We start from the raw sequence: 20,054 nt of genomic DNA on the forward strand, positions 1-20,054 counted from the left end.
TTACATTTGTGACTAATGTTTCTGAAATGGAGAATGCTTCTGTATTTCCCTTCCAAATAAAATATGGAAAACTCTTTGATTGTTGGTGTATAAGAGACTTGGGGTTCACATGTTAGTGAGTATTAAGACTATATAGTCTTATGAGATGCCATACAATATGGTAGATACCCATACTACATGCCAACACAATATGTGTTTAATATCAAAACATTTTCAGATTGGTTGCTTTAGTGGTTCAATGAAAATACTAAAGAAAGGACAAAGCTTTTGTATAAAATGCTGTGGATTATTGAAAAGTTTCTCTTCTTGCATTTAAGCCATGTATGACATTGTCCCAGAAGATAACCATAACCACTGCTGTGAGAACCTGAAATCCTATAATGGAGGGTTGTTCTCAACATGAATATTAATCAAGGTTTAGCTCATGTTTCCATTTTTTGGCTGCTAGGGTCATGTTGTGGTGAACTAGTTCACTAACTAGCAGTGTCCACCTCCAGAATGGTGTTCCAGGCAGAATGCTTATAGTGCCAGATCTCTGAAAGTGAAAATATGATGACAATGCTTCCCATCATTCGGTTTATCTTGGAGTATGTGTTTTAAACATAGAAGTTCAGTTTCCGTTTTATGGTATAATCACATTGAAACCCTGAAAACATTTTAAAATTTGTGAATTAAGATACAGGAGATCAGCATGAATTGTGATATGCAAGCAAAAAAAAGTAAAGCTATCCCTGTACCAGACCGTGAAGGCCCATAGGGTTGTGAGACATTGAGGGTCCCACATTATCTAGACAATCGGTTCACAGATGACGGTAAGGTTGTCAGCATTACGCGCTGGCCGCACTTTACTCCCCAGGAAAATTATTAGCATGAGAAATTTCTTCATAATTGAAGTCTGTGCTCAAAGAGTAAGAGTGCATGACAGTAATGTGCAACTTCAAATACAGAGTGCATGGATTGTCTTTCATAATTCACCAACACAGTCTTATCTCAGATCTTGCTATTTTCTGACTTTATATGTATTTTAATGTTGAATAATCCTATTCCAGAGACTATAAATAGATTCAAAGTACATATATAATGTAACGTGTTTCATTACTGAAGACGCCATTCAGATTGTTAATTGGTTTATTTCATTCATTCATCAGTAATCTGTCAGATGACAGGTCCACAGCCTCTTCCAAAACAGTTTCTCCACTTAATGCGATCTTCTGTTTTTGGAAAGAGACTATCCAGGAAAAGTGATAATGTGGTAGTTTTTCCATTTGCTTTCCACATCGCAGTACAACAGCCGTTCAAACCACTCTGGTCACGCCTGTTGCTATACGAACTTGAACCATCTCGAGCATCATTTTCTCTGTGCTTCAAGTCGCCGCTGATGACGCTACTTCCGGCATCAGTTTTCGGTGTCTCTCTTCGTCTGATGCCTACCCTTTGACCTGTCCAGCAAGGGAGGCCCTGCCAGTAGCTACGCTACCGCTGGTATAGCTCTCAGGGTCCTTGGCATACTCAAACACCCTCACCATGATAAGGTGGAGACACCAACGACAACCTAACGACAACCTAAAAATCTCAGCTACAATTAATTATAACAACGTTACGGGTTTACACCATTTACAAACCCTACACACAAATCAATTCACTTTGTCACGATTCACTCGTTACAACTCAATTCAACTCGTAACTCACTGCCGGCTAACTTGAGAACTATCGTCGGTGGCTGTGTCGTTCCCTTATATAGTCACAGTGTCTGCCTGTTACGCAATGGGTACCTCTGTTGCCTGTTACCCATGTCACAGCTGCATTGTGTGTTACGTCACCGCGAGAAGAGGGGCGGGGTGTTGACTTTCCTATTACCATAGTAATGGCAGCGTTCCGATGCTGCCACGTACCGCTGGCCCGGTGGGGGGGTCCTCCATTGCGCAGCATGTCACAATGATATCCTTTATTCTAGTTTTCTTGATTCCTCTTTTTCTCGCCTGGTTGCTACATGACCATAACTGGTTTCACTGTGCAAAAGCCATGCATGTCTGGTTGCAGTTCTCTTGCTTGCAGCCATAAATGCTTCAGACAATTATTATATGGCACCATGGCAGTAAATGATAGAACACTGGTGAACAGGGATATGTATTCATAAGATTGTTGCAGTATATAAGGAATTCGGTTATTTCAGTACCACCTGTTTTAAGAAGAATTTGGACAAAAAATTATCACTTTCACTAGTATGATATAATGGCTAAGGTGGTGTAAATTTCTAGTCTATTCACTTGTTCTTTCAAAGCTCCAACACTCTTGGGAATTTATACAAGGAATAATAAAATAACATTGCAAATTTGCATGATTATTGGTTCAAACTTTTGTAAAATGAACTGATGAATGTCCATATTTGTACATTCCTGTTGACATAGCTGTACTATACAGGGTGATTCAGAAAGATGGACACAATTTCAATTGGCTACATTTCCTGAATTATATGTTGCATTTGAAGTCTGTAAATTACATTTGATTATACATACATGGAAATTTATAGATGTTCAATGCCCCCCCCTCCGGCTGCACGGATAACATCTAGACGGTAGCTGAATTCATCCTACACTCGATGACAAATATCTTGCGTCACTGAGTTCACCGCAGCTGTGATACAGTTTCTTAGGTCATTCAGATTTGTGGGAAGAGGTGGTACATGCCAGACAGTTGTTTGTGATAGTCCAAGTTCTCTACTAGCACTACGGGTTGACTTCATTTGGCTGCGCTCAAAGTTCACTCGAATGCACTCCACGTTCTCCTCCGATAGACTTGATCGGCCCGGGCTTTGACCCTTACACAGAGAGCCAGTTTAATCAAATAGTTTATTCCAACGATAAATGTTCTTCCTCGTTGGAGGTTGGATGTTAAACTTACGACGAAATGCATGCTGCACCACAGTCGCAGACTCACTTTTACTGAACTCACGAATGCAAAAAATCTTGTGTTGCACAGTAGCAATTTCGCTTACAACTGACGCGGTGCTGGAGTGCTCTAGCGGTAGTATTAGAAACTTTGTAACATCCTCTTTCAAATGTACTTTACAGAATTCAAATGCAACATACAGTTCAGGAAATATAGCCATTTGAAATTGTGTCCATCTTTCTGAATNCCTGCCCTGGGTGATTATGATGATGGAGAATTTGGTGAAATGAAGATTGGCAAGGGAAACTGAAGTACTCAGTAAAAATCCACCCTAGCGCTATTTTGTCCACAACAAATCCCACTTGATCGAACCCAGGCCGCTGTGGTGGGGAGCCAGCGAGACCTTTCCCTTAACCAGACACTTCTATCAACCTGTTCTTGTTTTTAGAATCTTTTACTACATTAGCTACTATTGCTGCTGTGCTGGTTCAGTATTTGTTTGATTCTCCATTTCCCATGCTGTTTGGAACACTTTCCCTTCATTCTTCAATCATTATTACAGCATTATCAATGCCAAATAACTGGGTTAATGAGTAACATGAATATTCTGACAGTACAGAAAAGTAAGAGCAAGACTGATAGTAAGACAGCAGTAAATTTTTAGTAAGACTGAAAACTGCGTTGAAACCTGATCAATGGATATGATGTGCAAAGAAGATTCATAGTTGAAACTGTCAGTGATGTTTTAACGCTATGGTAGTTTGTGTTCATGTATTTTTCAGAAAGTGAAAGCATACACAGTGTGTTCCTCACTATAAAACTGGATTTCATAAAATCACCCAGAGCTGTAACGATAAAATGTAGAATATTTATATCATTATAATCTGATATTTTTTTTTCATTTGTTATGTAACAAGAAACAAAACATTTTTGCCAGTTGTCTTGTATGGACCTGGGACACACACTTTTCTTTTGAAGAAAATATGTGGATCTAAGGTGGTGGAAAGAGTTGAGTAATTTAAGATATCACATAATTAAAAACATGATTTATACATGTAACCTAGTATTGTTACAATAATGAATTATAGGAGATTACAATGGGCTGGCCACACAGCTATGAGAAGAGCATCAAGGGATGCATTCAGAAATCTCTTGAAAACCATCCACTTGGAATGCCAAGGAGGAGGTGGGAAGATCACATAGGAAGATAAGGTGTGAGTTGGAAGGAAATAGTGGTTTTGCATATTGCTGTCTTAACAATTTCATCATCAGTATTTTAACAGAATTGGTGTCTGATCTTTCTGAAATTTTTGCTTATATTCCCAAGTTTTGTTTTGACCTTTATATCTCCAAGGCTTTTGCAAGTATCATTTAACCCTCTTCTCCCCCCCCCCCCCCCCCCCCCCCCCCCCCTGCCCACACTATCACGGTTCTTTCTTTTTTTTTTTTTCACTNCAGATCTGCTGCTTGAAGCTATGCAGTTCTTGCTATTCTGTTTTGTAAAACCTGAATACACTGGCTGCTTATCATTTTCATATTCTTGTTGATTTTTTATTGCATGGCCCTCTTCAATTATGCAAGAATATTTCAAAAATATTTTAAAAATTTGAAGAGCAATCTACATGAAAACAATATTTACAAGAAATGTTCTAGACAAATAGATAGGTCTACACATTGGGTGTCTAAAAGAACCCAAAATTTAGAAAAGGAATACCACTCTGTACAAGTTTCTAAAAATTAACAATATAATGTGTCTTAAACCGTTTGCTTACTTCTTGTTTCTAATTGTTTTGCCTGTTTAACATGTATAACACCTGTGAGGAATTAAGTCTTTAACTTGTGTAGAATTCCCTGCTAATTTCATCTGACACGTGGACTGTAATATACAAGAAAAAGAAACAGGAAGCAACAAATAATATCTGGGGAGAAACTATAGTCTATAATCATTCTGCAGGTGGTAGGATATTTGATGACTGTCAGTTTTACAAATCTTCAACTTTGAACAGGTGGGGATACCCCAGTGCCTGCAAATGAGGGACCTGCATTGAGCTCAGGTGCTATTGTGAGCATTGTGGTGGCATCACTGTTTGTGATCCTCATCTTTATTGACCTGTCATGCTATCTGGTGAACCGGACAGGACTTCTGATGGTGATCTGTGAGAAGGTGCGGGGCAGTAAGGCAAGTGATGAAGATGCTAAGCTTGGCAGGTGAGTCAACCTTCCGTTCTTGCAATATGCAGGCACTGTTTATTGTTATGTGTTGAATGTATGTTGATCTGTTGTAGCCAGGACAGCTGCTTGGGCAGATTATAGTAAAGTCTGAGATTCAAGATTAAATAATATCAGGAAATAAGACTACTTGATGAACATATTGTGATATAAGGATTATCCACATAATTCAGCATTTCTGAAATATAAGATATCAACTATGTTATGAATTTTTGTACAGTAAATGTTTGATTGTTCTAAATGCCAGTCTCAATAGAGGTGACCATTAGAAGGTTATATTTATGGTCTCGAAGCATATAGTTGTGGATTTAAATTGCACATTTGGATTCACTTGTATGTGTATTCCGTCACTGTCATTCATTCTGTTCATCTGTTTGAGGGTTTTGCCATGGGCTTGCAGGTGATTCCCAAANAAGACCCATTTATGGCCTTCTACAGGGACATTTTAATGCTGTTGACGAGTTCACAGCTCTTCACTTCACCGTGACTGGTCCATTGCTGGCCATGAAGTACATGTGAATTTTGCCGATGACTTAATATGGTTAACAGCCAGTAACATATGTAATGAAGGAAAATAATTAACTTCTACACAGTATTATGTTACACAATGGGCATTATGGTTCATGCATGTGGAGTTTGTTTATGATTTGTCAGCAGTAGGCAGTAGTTATCAGCACCATGAGCCATTTGTTCCCAGTTAACAGGTAGTCAGCAGTGTCTCATGACTGGAGACTGGATTTTTATGCCCTACTAATCCCTTAAATATGTATGCATTTATGCATGAAAGACTTTGGAAATATGCACATAAAAACTTATGCCAAATATTAAAATTTATTTTACATTATTTTAAGACCAAAATCAATACTTAAGTTCATTTTATGAATGATTCACCTGCAACCAAAAGCTATACTTAAATGCAAATCATGCAACAAAGCTGACATATTTCATTACAAATTTAGAAAACCAATGGTACTCACATTTAGCTCTCCAAACTTTCAACTTCTCTTCTGTTGCAGTTCAAAATTACTAAATGTTTTAGGTTTTCCATAGTTAGTCACCTCCTATTGTCTCGTAAGATGTCCTTATCTTGGGAAAGACTTCTTTCCACTTCACAGGAACTTAGGGGCGCATGTACAAAAGCCGCTATTTGTCCACTGTTAGTGATAATTTACTTGGCAGTTCAGTACGTTTACCTGCTAAAATTTCTTCAATTTCACAAATATGTTCATATCCTGGATTTTTTTAAAGAATGCTGTGTACTTTTTCCTTTACTACTTCACCAACTCTTCCAGGAAACGAATTCAATTTGGAAACAGTGGTTTTGAACACACTTAACAGCTGATACAAAGTAGTATTGCTATTGCTTGCCTCCAGTGAGGAATTGGTGGATGGAAGATGAGAGAAGTGAGCAGATATATAGGAAAGATTAGTTTCTAGTTTTGTGTTTTTTTAGTACATCTTGGGCAATTTGAATTGATGCTGCACTTTTTGGATCAAATGTATTCATGACATTCCCAACTGTTTCTAAATGTTCGCTATAACTCGCTGCACACAGCCATGTGACCCAGCGCGTTAAAATTGGTTCTGGCAGAAGTGGAACACTCGGTGCTACTGCTTTAAAGGCTTCTTTTCTGTATGGCACTTTAACAAATACCTTGTTCACAGAAAACACCAACTGTTCAACAAGCGGAAAATTTGTACGAATTGTTTCTGCAACACAGTGCAACCCATGGGCAAGGCAAGTCAGATGTGTCATATTTGGAAATATAACTTTAAGAGCAGTACCGGCTTTCATCATGTAACTTGCGGCATCAGTCACAAAGAGCAGTACACGCTCATACTGAATGCCATTCGGCCATAGTAAATTCATGGAATTGATAAAAAATTCGGAAAGTGCGGAACTATTTGTGGTTTCAAATTGCTCTACCACAAGAAGATACGGAGTAGATTGTTCATTCTTATTAAGGGATCCAGCTGTACAATTTGCAATAAACCGTCCCTCACAATATTGTGTTTCGTCAGTTGATACCCACACAAAATTATCTTGAATCTTATCTCTAATGCTTTCAATTGTAAGATCGTAACACTGCTTCACGTAATTATTGCGCACAGTAGAGTCATCCGGCACTTTGCACTGTGTATACTTCTCTATGAAGTTTCTCAGAGTATGATTGGTTAGTTTCCACAACGGAATATCTGCCGCTAAAAAGGCTTTCGCATAAATCAAAGGAAAATTCTGAAAAAAACTATTATTAGAAAATTCACTAAGCAATTTTTGAACAGGAGCACTTTTCGTGGATTTAATTTTAATATTCTCTTTGTGTATATTAGTGTTCAAATGTTGAAGCACTTGAAAGCGTTCTTCACAACCAAATGTTTTCTTATACGCTCAGCAGTAAGGAATTTTGTTATCCATACTTATCATCTCTCCTTCGAATTTCCGCTGATACAGCTGTAATTTAGTTTTCTGACTTACTTTCACTTTCGGTGGCCCCAGCTTCAAATAAAGAAGCGTAACAAACCTCATGGAGACTTCGGAAATAAATAAGTGAAGTCCCTTATTGGTTGAATAGTATTACGTTGATAGCGGCTACATGTGAACGCTTCCGACTAATCTTTTTGCGGCCACTTTGATACAACGCGGATGAGGCAAGTTACGAGTAGAGGAATCTGGGAAGTCCCGTCCTGGGCACTGCATCAGAAAAATGAATCATGATGAAATGTTGAGTCAGATATGCAACATATTCTAATACAGAAAAGAAAAATTGTATACACACGACCAGCGTTGAAAATTTGAACATAAAATTAAAAAATATATATGATAAACATTTTAAAAAGGAAATATGCAGTAGAAATAGAGATGTTCGAAAATATGATGCTTATTCATAAAACAGGCAAAATATGCATTTATATGCACCATCAAACCATGTCCAGAATTTAAGAAATGAAGTAATTCATACATATATCCAAATGAGCATACTCTCTGGTTGCAAGAAAGAAATATGCATTTGCATTAAAATCTGGTCCATACTCATGACACAGTTCATGATACTTCAGAGCAATGTGTATTTCTATGTGACACCTACATGAAATAGGAATCTGCTGGAATGTTGCAGAGAAAATTCTGACATAAATTTCATGATGAGAGAGTTCCAAGCAGATAGACAATTCATAATTTGGTGAATAAACTTAGAACAACAGGACTCCTAAGTGCCAAGTGCTTACTGAGAAGTTAGATTACATAGGGGCCGGACTTGAACATACACCTAGAATATCACTGAAATGTCTAGCTGAAGAGACTGGAGTGTCAAAGTCCAGTACAAGAAGGGCAACACAATTGCTGAAGACATACAATGAAAGTTGGTGTCTGGTGTGCTGTAAGTGCAAGAAGGATTGTTGTATGTGTGTTTTATAATGAAATAATTAATTGCAAAACATACTTATGTGTAGAGGTACAGCATTTTCAACACCTCCTGTGATCTGTGAACAAAGGCAAGACTTTAAAGAAAAATACAAATTTATCAAATGATATATTGGAATACATTAATAGATATCAGAAAATTTATAAAGTGTTATAACAGAAGCTAAAAGAAAAGAAAATGATATGTTTATGTTAAGGTCACATAATAAAACAAAGGCATTTGGCAAATAATAAATAAAGAAACTGGAAGTTTTAGGCAGGGTGACTATATAACTAGTTTAAAGAATGGAAGTGAGGAAATATCAAATCCACAAAAAATAGCAGACATGTTGAATTTCTTTTTTATTGAAAGCATTGAAGATCTCTTAGCAAATAATATAAACCATTCCCCAGTACAAACCTCAAAACAGAGGATTCAATATCAGATGAACACAATATTTTGGCTCCCTATTACCGAAATTGAAATAGAGAGGGCAATAAAGAGTTTAACGGTAAACCATCTGCAGGCTTTGATGAAATTCCAGAATATTTAGCCAAGAGATGTTCACAATACATAAAGAAACCTTTAGTACATATTTTTAATGCCTCTTTAAAATCAGGGGTGTTTCCAGATAAGATGAAAATAGCTAAAGTAAGACCGCTGTATAAAAAAGGGGAAAGACATGAAGTTTGTAATTACAGGCCAATAGCAGTTCTGTCTGTTTTCTCTAAAATACTAGAAAAACTGGTGTATAACAGGTTGATTTCCTTTGTAACAAAATATGCAATATTAACAGAAGTGCAAAATGGATTTAGAAAAAACAAATCGACAGAAACAGCTTCCCAGACCTTCATTGAGAGTATACAGGAGGCAATGGATGGACGGTTTCATGTTATAGGAATATTTTTTGACTTGACAAAAGCATATGATGTGATAAACCACAGTATACTACTAGATAAATTAAACTATTATGGGATCAGGGGGGTTACTAATTTATGGTTTAAATCTTACTTATCCCACCGAGTACAATTTGTTGAAACAAATTACCTGAATAAAAAGACCCAAAATAAATATATATCACCTTTAAGGGAAACAATACATGGGGTACCACAGGGGTCAATTCTGGGACCACTACTGTTTCTTCTGTATATAAATGATCTCCCGCTAAATGTACAAGGTGGAGAAATGGTATTGTTTGCAGACGATATTAATGTGCTTGTTATTGATAAAGAGGAAGGCATAGCGCAACAGAAAATAAATAAGATCATGAAACAGCTTGAAACATGGTTTCAGGTAAATAACCTCTTAATAAATATTAAAAAAACAAGTGCTATGTCATTCCATCTTAGTAAAAGTAGGTTTGTAGTTAGACCACGGATATTTTATAACAACTTGGAAATTGCTTATTCATCAGAACTGAGATTTTTAGGTATAGATATTACAGAAAACCTTAAATGGAGTACCCACATCCAGTCATTATGTTCAAAACTTAGTAAAACATCCTACATAATTAAATCACTAAGAGGAGTTTTGAGTCCAAATATGTTAAGAAGCATTTATTTTGCAAAGTTTCAATCATTATTGAGATATGGCATAATATTTTGGGGGTGTGAAGGTGATAGTATAAAGGTATTTAGAATGCAGAAGAGGGTGCTGCGAATAATTAGTGGACTTGGTAAACGAGACTCATGCAGGCAAATTTTTAAAGATTATGGCATCCTTACGGTTACTTCGTTGTATATCTTAGAGGTGTTGTGTTACATAAAAAAGCACAAAGCAGATTTGATCCAGAATATAAATATTCATAGTTATAATACAAGAATAAACAAGGATTTTCATGTTCAGTTCTGTAGAACTACATTATTTAAAAAGAGTGTGGTAAATATGGGGATAGAATTGCATAGTAAGTTGCCTGACAAAATAAAAAACTCAGTGGGTTTTTCAGTTTTTAAAAGAGACTTAAAATCCTTTTTATTGAAACATTCCTTTTACACGATAAATGAATTCGTTAGTTTTAAATAAAAAGATGGATGGTGAAAGTACTCATATTTGGATGTCATAGCAAATCATAAGTTGTATACAATGATTTGTGTATTTGTTTTTTCTTTTTTCTTTTTCAAATGTAGTATCTACATATTGCTTAGGATTGTAAAATGTTGTTAGTATCCTTGTAACTTTGTAGGTTTGTTTGTTAAGTTGTGCTCCTGGATAAATCAATCAATTAATCAATCAATATAGTTCATAGTATGCTTGTAACTATGTAGATTTATTTTGTTAACTTATATTACTGAATGACGTGTCCAAATGTTACTATGTAGCAAAATGGATGAAAATAAAATACAATACAATACTTCCCTTCATCCCAGATGATATTGGCATGCTGAGTCATTGGCAGAATTCATGTACGCATTGTGGCCGGCAGTGCAGGGGTAGTGGTGAAGTACAGAGCCATTTTGAGCAACTTTTATCATGTCAAACAACAATAACCTCCCCTTAAACTTTTATGGCCCTTACTGCCAAAAGGAAGCGTTTCTGGACATTGGTGTATTAACAAAATATGATCAAATTGAACCCATCTATCTACCACAGAGCATTGTAACATATATTTATTTACATCCTGTATATATATTGTCACGTATTGGGCATATAACGCGACAAATAACTTCGCGCCGTATTTGATATAGCGAATTTTATTTCACATTCGCACTTACAATCACCCAAATTACAGATTCACAATTACTGCTATCTGCAGTATCACAAATACTACACTCTAAATGCCAGAATACAACTGACTGGTTGCTGGCTAACTCGGAGGTAGCTCGCGGACTATCTTCAGCGATGGCCACGTTACAACTTGACTCAGCGACTGTCACGGTACAACTAAATCGTAGCTGCTGTGCAGTTGCATTATATAGCCGCAGTGATGCCTGTTGCGTGCCACGTCACAGTAGGAAGCGGTTCCGCGTCACCGCGCGTTGCATAGCTACCAGGATGCGGGGACTCGGCTAACTTCGGCTCTGCTCGGCTCACTTCGGCTCCGCTCGTGACGTCACCGCGGGGATTGCGGGGTGATGACTCGCCTATTACGCGAGCTCTGTGTTACCGCTACGTGCCACTGGGGAGGTAGGGGTCAACATGTCACACTGCTCCCTCCTTAAGGCTGTTCGTCCCGAATAGCGCAACGGTGTTTCCCGCGTTCCGTTTCTTCGGAGGCTGTTCTTGCAGCATCTTCTGTTTTGGATACTTTTCGCAGTGACTATCATCCGGCCGTTACAACAGCTCCCCTCTTAAGACCTGCTCGTCTCGAGCGGTTTCCTTTCAGCTCGCCAGAAGGTCCAGTTGTGTCCCATTCATCCATCACTTTCATTCTATGGCACATTCACTCTCTCTGGGGAGGCCGGTTCTTCTACATTACCGGTTCCTCCTCTGCTTGAAGTCTTCTTTTCCGTTTTGGAGGCGGTCGACACTTCCACCGTGTCCAGTCTTTGTTTATTTCTTCCATGAGAAGTTCCTTATGTCGATGTAACAGCCCTTGATGCATTGTTTGCACTGACTGACGTCGTCGTTCCTCCTGGTCTTCCAGGCGCTTGCTGGCGCGAGACCGTGGCGCCAAATCCTTTCTTCGGCATCCGAAGGTTCCCTGGGGAGTTTCCTTCTTGACGTCATTTCTCCAACGTCGTGCCACTGTCGCGCGACGGGATATCTTCCTGCAGATGGCAGCCAACTTTATTCGGGATGCATGATCTCCTCGAGTCCAAGGTTTCCTGAAGATGTTCCTCTTGCGCCATGCCACTCTTGCAGAGCGGGACACCCTCCTGCTGACGACGGCCAATTTATTCTGGGGTCCACAACTTTCCCGTGTCGAATTCTTCATATTTCGTCGATGACGGTCCCTGCGCCTTTTATTCTGTGGTTCTCCAACCGGCATTACTTCGGCGTCTTGTACGGGTACCTCTCGTAGTTCTGCCGCCTCAGGTTTCCTATTCGTTGAAGTCGGCTCTTTTTCTTCTGGACGTGCCTCCCTTTCTTGGCAGGCCATCGTCACTCCAACCGGTATCACTATGGGAACCTCTTCTTGTTGTGCCGTCGCAGGTATCATGTCCACTGGGCAGGCCAACGTCTCTTCCTGCCAGGCATTGAAGTCGGCGTCTAATTTCGTCAGCATGCTATCTGCCTTTTCTTGATTGAATTCTAATCTCGCCAGGAAATCTTCTCTGTCTTTTTTTCTATTGGCCTCCATTTCTTGGTAGGATCTTATGTTGGCGTCCATTCTGTCTTCCAACCGCACTCGGTCGGCATCTGCTTTTGCTTGGTTTACCCTCATCTCTTCTTGATGGGTTTTCATGCTGGCGTCCATCCTAGCCAGCATTTCCATCATCTGCTTGCATCTCCATCTTGTAGCAGTAGAATACTCGATGCACAATAATTCAATTATTTGTCAAGACATGTGTAAGTCCAAATCCCACTTCTGACACCAGTTGTCACGTATTGGGCATATAACGCGACAAATAACTTCACGCCGTATTTGATATAGCGAATTTTATTTCACATTCGCACTTACAATCACCCAAATTACAGATTCACAATTACTGCTATCTGCAGTATCACAAATACTACACTCTAAATGCCGGAATACAACTGACTGGTTGCTGGCTAACTGGGAACTAACTCGGAGGTAGCTCGCGGACTATCTTCGGCGATGGCCACGTTACAACTCGACTCGGTGACTGTCACGGTACAACTAACTCGTAGCTGCTGTGCAGTTGCCTTATATAGTCGCAGTCGTGCCTGTTGCGTGCCACGTCACAGTAGGAAGCGGTTCCGCGTCACCGCACGTTGCATAGCTACCAGGATGCGGGGACTCGGCTAACTTCGGCTCCGCTCGGCTCACTTCGGCTCCGCTCGTGACGTCACCGCGGGGATTGCGGGGTGATGACTCGCCTATTACGCGAGCGCTATGTTACCGCTACGTGTCGCTGGGGAGGTAGGGGTCAACGTGTCACACTATATATATATATATATATATATATATATATATACTCGTATAATGGACACCTAAAAGGAAGTTCTAACAATTTCCTTGGATATTCACAACTTAACCAAAATGAAGCACTTAACAAATTCTTTTATTACTATACTAACTTTTTTTTGTATAACTTATCCATATTTTACTTTTTATTCAAATGTCTGAAACTCAATTTATGTTATGTGTGCATTTGTGCCTGCTTGCATGCATGCATGCATTTATGTTGTTTCCCCCTCTCCTTGGCACTACAGCCCCAGAGGGCCTAGGCCTACCTCCAGGAACTTCTCCGTTCACTTCAGTTTGTCTAGATCTTACACATTCGGTAGGACTCCTTGGGCGGGTGATCAGCTCGTCACAAAGCCTCTACCTATACACGAACACAGAAAAACGCACACACACAAACTAAACATCCATGCCCTGAGTGGGATTCGAACCCATGATCCCGGTTTCCAAGCAAGCAAACACAGTACATGCTTTAGACTGCTCGGCTACCGTGACTGGCTATGCATTTATGTTACAGTTCTAATGATAAGATTTAAAAGATTAGATGTCAGTATTTAATGTTTTATTCGTATGAACTACATTAAAGGTGGCAGTATTATATCTGATTCTCAGGTTTTACAGTAATTTGTGTTATATTTCTTCCTGCAGCAGTTGTGCTGGCTACATTAGTGTTCTGATTGCATTGCACTTAAGAGCACTGAAGCTGTTGCAGCTGCACAAAACATTGAATTTGCTGCACTGTGTAGATCAACTGTAAGTTTGGCAAAATTATTTGCAAGTTCAGGACCTTGGTCATGTAAAAAAAAGTATGTTGTATAAGAAGGTAGACCATAGGAACTGTTGAGTGAAATTTCTCATGGTTACTGTTGACTGATCATTATAGATTTCTTCCATTGCTCAAGGTTTTCTCAGTGTCCATATGCCAACAGTTTATCGTTCTTCTTAAGTATTCTGCATATTTTTGGCTTTGTTTTATATGTGAACGTTTGATCTCAGTATATGGAATATTCACAACATATAAAGAAAACAATAGGAATTCTGAAATTTAATACTTACAGCCCGTCGTTTTCAAGTTTTATACACTGTTATCGAGAACGAGATATGTGACATCTTTAGACACTAAAATGAACTAATAACTAGTGTTCTGTGTTTTGCACAGTACAATATTGTGTTCAGTTAGTGTTCTTGTCACGGAAGTAGCTTGTTATCAGAAACATGTAATGGCTGTTCCCATTGAATGTAGAAAGGCATACTCTGTTTTGGAGTATGGGGTACACATAATTTTCATCGAACATCGAAGTAACTCATACTTAGCCTATAAATTCTAAATATTTGTAGCTACCCTTATTGCTTTGACATTTACTTTTAATATCATCAAATATACAAGGATCACCAGTTTAATGCTAGGATGTCATGTGACAGACCACTGCAGCAGTTGCTCGATCTCAAGAAACTAGAAGTATGTGAGATTTGAGATTCATACAGCAATGGCTATGAAGGTCACTGACTTTTGACTTTTGTGGCATAATGGCATGTAGTCTAGTAGAAGCCCAGAACATTTCAGGGAACTGTACTGCCTCCATTTTGATGGTCAAAGAGTAAGTCCCCCCTCCAAAGCAAGAAACAGGTGGCTGTGCTTGCCATCTACTTTTTACAATGAGTGAAGCAAGTGCTACCCAATTAGTGCTGACCACAGCATCCCTAAAGCCCATTGGTTAGTGTGCCACCTAGTGACGAAGTATAAAGATGTGGACCTCAAACACACTAGCCGCAGTCACACACTACACTTAAATCAGGACAGCAGAACAAGAGCAGGGTTCCAAGGATCAATACCATCAGACTACTACACATGGCAACAGCAAGTCTTCTCAGAGCAACACCAGCAGCCGACTCCGATAGTGGCTACCTGAATCCACCAGGAAGCTCATGGCCCAACGGCTGGTTCGCAAGCACTGAGCTGCCACGCAAAGAAGATTGCCAATTCTAGCACAGCCTGCTGCAGTAGGAGCTTCAGCCATCATTCATCAGGTTTGGCCAGCTTCAGACCCTTTTAGGGGCCAACAGTATCACTGTCGTCATTAGCACAGGCTAGTCCACTGCAAAAGGAGTTTCGCCAATATCCATCAGGTATTTCACATAGTGGGGGTGGAGTCCAGTTGGGTCCACTTGGCAGTGGCCACTAATTGGCCTATTTATTGTACCTGCCCCGCGTGATTATGATGATGGAGAATTTGGTGGAATGAAGACTGGCAGGGGAAACCAAAGTACTTGGAGAAAACCTGCCCCAGTGCCACTTTGTCCACCACAATCCATCAGGCATGCTCTGCTTCTCTGTTCATCTGTATATTTATTCCAACTACAATAAATATTTGTTTTAGAAGTTTATTTGGTTGTCTCTCTCTGCTGCCGGAATGGACATCCCACACAAGGAATCCACCAACATATATCTGGTAGTTCCTCCAAACATTCAACCCAGCTTGGACATCTCTCCCATCTTGACTCCCATTATTGCTGTAGAAGTCAGAAAACTAGAGCTCCTTCCCTTGCAGATTATGTGTGAGAACTATGTTTTATGTTGGTACCATACAGAGAATTTCTCCTTTTAGTGATGACTTCTATTTTGCTAGTACTCTGATTTTAAGGACAGTAGCTATGGAATAATGTATGGACACAGATGCTACTAGGCCTCATGTGTGGAGTTCTTCAATGTTTTTAATGTTTGTCTTAACTCTCACAGATTGTTTGTACTGTGCTTGTTATAAATATCCTGTCTTATGCTGGTGCTTATGCTTGGAGATAGGGACTAGCTCTATCAATTGGGTCAAACTGAGAAGTTCCACAGGATGACAGATAATGTCCAGAAACACAGTAGTTGTATTAATATACCATTGTCACAAACTTTAGAGCTTATCTACATTTTTGCTGGATTTTGACTTGGCTTGCTCCTTGACCCTGAAGATAAAAGCAGTGCAGTCTCCTGAAATGTTGATGGATTTTTACCAGAATACCTGGTGTTACACCTCAGAACACAGTATTCTTCAAGATCTGTTTTCGTTGTCTTCTGTCTCCTCTCCCATAGTGCCTTGTGACTGGTCATGACTGTTTCTTCCACTACGTGTCCTGGTTTATTGTACTATTGTACCACACCTGCCCCACCTCATTTAACACTGCACAGCTTTAATTGTTGACAAAGTGTCATAATTGATAACATACAAATACCTCAACAATATACTCTATAGGACCATGATATAGGTGAGTAAGTGCCAGAACTTTAGGTGATAGCCCTGTAACCATGTCTTCATTCAGTGTTCCAGTATGCAAAGATGATACATTAGAGATTATGTTGTTGGAGACTCCTCAGACGTGTGAGGTTTTCTGTTGTAATAACAGAAAATTGTTCTGGAGTATAAATTCTCAACTCTTCTTCAGAGACTTGATTCTGATTGTCTAGTGAATAAAATATAATAACACAAAGCATGTCCCTAGTGTTCTTGTCAGATAGCACTTTGCTTATGGTCATACCTGTATATAGAAACAGGACATTAAGTTTAAAGTCTCTGTGCTCACACATGAATTCCAAACTATTATTCTGAACTTTCATAGGACATGGAAGAGCATAACAGGTGTCTTTCTTGCATCCAGCAAGCCTGGCTTTTTGGCAGGGGTTTAATTGATGGTAGGGGGAGAGAGTTTTCTTATAATTTTATATAAATATATTGGATCCCCTCAAAATATAAAATCAGAAAAATTAAGTTGAAGCTTCTTTGCAATAAAATTTTGTAATTTAAGAAACATTAGTCTGAACAGTGTTACTTCATCGCCCAGTATTTGGAGCTACAGACAATTAAAGATTTATTTGCAAAACATAAGACAGTACAGTTATATAATGTTAAGTGTAAAACATTATAATTATTATTATTATGTCATTACTGAATATGGATGGCAGAAATATTATTTGAGTCCATATAACTCTTTAGCCCTGGGTGATGAAGTTGACTGTAATCCTTGTAAATAAGAAAGAAGATTGGTTATTTTCCTATGTCTGAGAATTCTGAATGAATGTTATAGTTTTTAAACATACGTGTGACAACAAATAGCGAGGTATGAGGGGAAATATATATTGGGATGATGTTCACTTTAATACATTTAATGGAAAAATTCTGTGTATCTTAATTTATCGCATGTTATTCAAATGTGTTGTTATGTAATCATTTATATACTTTGTTGCAGAATGTGTTTAAAATCAGTCTGAATATATGAAATTGTAGCTTGAGTTCATAGCTAGATTTAGATTTTATTTTTATTTTGCAGTGAATAAATGAACATTGAAATCTCCTGTAGTGTTCTTTTCATATCATATCACTGTGAGGGTATGGTCATCACGAACGTAGTTCTGTTTGTGAGGTATCTCAAGGTTCTTTTGTTAGAATAATGCCATAATAGTGTGACATGAAAGCCATAAGTGGCAGCCATTACTAGGCAATGACAACCAGCAATGGAGATTTTTCTGCTCTCATGCTTGTGTCATTGGTGGCTGGCTAACATCTCACAACTTAACCACCAACTCATGGCCTAGTTATGATCAGTCAGTCAGTCAGTTAAATTGCTGCTGGTTTCGCCAGCACAGTAATTCCTGGTTTCAGTTTCCTCAAGATCCATGACCAGGGTTTTTATTCTCATTTCTCATAGAAAACACAAGTTTCCCACAGTTCCTCTGTTGTTGCATGTCGATTCATTGCTGCAGAACTGTGTTGTGGTTGCAATTGCCTAACAGTGGCCATCTCTTCTGGCTTTCATGTTACAGTATGTATGTAGGAAAAATATGTGTATGCCTGTTGCCTAATAGAATCATAAATTTTAACTTGACTTCAATATACAGCATGAAACTGGAGGGGCAAAATTATATTAAGTGATGAAATGAGATGATTGACTGGAGCAAGGTCAGTATGTTTGTGTGTATGTCAATTAACCCGAGTACATGTTATGTTTTCTTGAATCTCTTACGAAGCTTATACAGTTGGCGCTTCCCCCTCCCATATTGCAGCAATAAGGATTCATCTGGGCCAGACTTGAGCATGGAGAAGCTCCCCGAGACCAAAGTGTCCATGTAAGAAGTATACCAATAACAAAAGTGGCTGCTTGTTTGGTTACTTACCAGCTTGGTGTGCATGCATGAGCATGGTGCAGGGCAGCAGTATGATATTAGACAGTGTGGTTGTTTTGAATTTGTCTTTATAAGCACATGTACATATGTGATTTGCATAATGATGTATGTTTTACTGGAAACCCATGTCACACATTTACAGTAGTTGTCTAGTATTATAAATGCCTAGAAGACAATTTTTCTGAATGATTTATTGGGTATGTTCCTGACAGTGATATATTCATAAACTAAATTCTTCATGAAACATAGAATTAAGATTTAATGATGACATATGAATATAAGGGCACTACTGCCAGAAGTAAATAAAAAAAAACAGTTTACACCCACAAAGACTTTGTTTTAAAGTGATACACAGTAAAATTGTCTGTAACATTACTGCTGATTTGTGCACATTTTTGCAAATGCAGTTCCTCATTGTGTTTAAATAATTTGAGGTTTCAGGTTCTGGCAGAATGCTGACTATGGAAAGGGCTGTGTTACACCATGTAGTCAAGCAGAAGTACACTGACATTTCAGAGGGACATACTATCTACATCACCAGGGTTGAAGAGCAGGCCCAGCATGTAAACAAGCAGCAAGTAGCTCACCATTTGCTGTTTGCTTGCTGGGTTTACTCCTTCACCCTCAAATGAAGGCAGTATGTCCATCTGAAATGTTGGTACACATCTACCAGACTGCAAGGCGTCACATCTCAAAAGAGAATTCTGCTTTTGAGGGTTGTTTTTATTTCCTCAACTTTTATTAGCTATGAGAAGAAAATCCCTTTCACATAGCCCAGAATGAATTATCACACATTGTCAAGTTTGGATTCCACAACAGTGATGTGTCAACCCCTTGTCTCCTTGAATATCTATAAAATATGTTACAGCATTATCAGGCTGTGAAAACATTATGAGCTAGTTTGTCATTTTATTAAAGTATATCCACAGATGTTCTGAAATTAGCTTCTCCAGTTCTAGCTTATTTACACAACTGTCATTAAAAAACTTTACAGGGTTCCTGATATGGGAGTCACTGTAGCAATACCATCATACTTATAAGACCTTGCAGCCAAGTTCAGTTATGTCCTGGCTGAAATTGTTTGAATTGTGAATCCCTCTTCATTGGTTCCTTTTTGTAACATTGAATAGGGACTGCTTGATTCTGAAGAACGTTTTTGTATTTATATGTGTGGTGGGTGTGTAACAATGCTCACTTCATTCTGGTATGATGTTAATTACCAGAATACTTGCATCAGTAATATTTTCTGTTAGTAAAGCCTTTTCTCAGGTACTCTTAATATCTTGTAATAATAATAATAATAATAATAATAATAATAATAATAATAATAATAATAATAATA

The 20,054-nt window shown here is 38.6% G+C and overlaps 1 protein-coding gene across 6 annotated transcripts in view; it reads left to right on the plus strand.

Moving 5' to 3' along the window:
* LOC111865663 (fasciclin-2) overlaps positions 1–20,054 on the plus strand; it is a 410,157-nt gene that overhangs the window by 377,945 nt on the left and 12,158 nt on the right. For 3 of the 6 annotated variants that reach the window (XM_023853850.2, XM_023853853.2, XM_023853851.2), the window contains 2 exons: positions 4,896–5,097; positions 18,557–18,655. In XM_023853850.2, the coding sequence (XP_023709618.1) occupies positions 4,896–5,097; positions 18,557–18,655 (301 nt within the window). The remainder of the gene's footprint in view (positions 1–4,895; positions 5,098–18,556; positions 18,656–20,054) is intronic. The other 3 variants (XM_023853854.2, XM_033751920.1, XM_023853852.2) reach the window with 2 other exon arrangements.

Source organism: Cryptotermes secundus, unplaced genomic scaffold (assembly GCF_002891405.2).
Source record: "Cryptotermes secundus unplaced genomic scaffold, Csec_1.0 scaffold19, whole genome shotgun sequence".
In the NCBI taxonomy this organism is placed as follows: Eukaryota; Metazoa; Arthropoda; class Insecta; order Blattodea; family Kalotermitidae; genus Cryptotermes; species Cryptotermes secundus.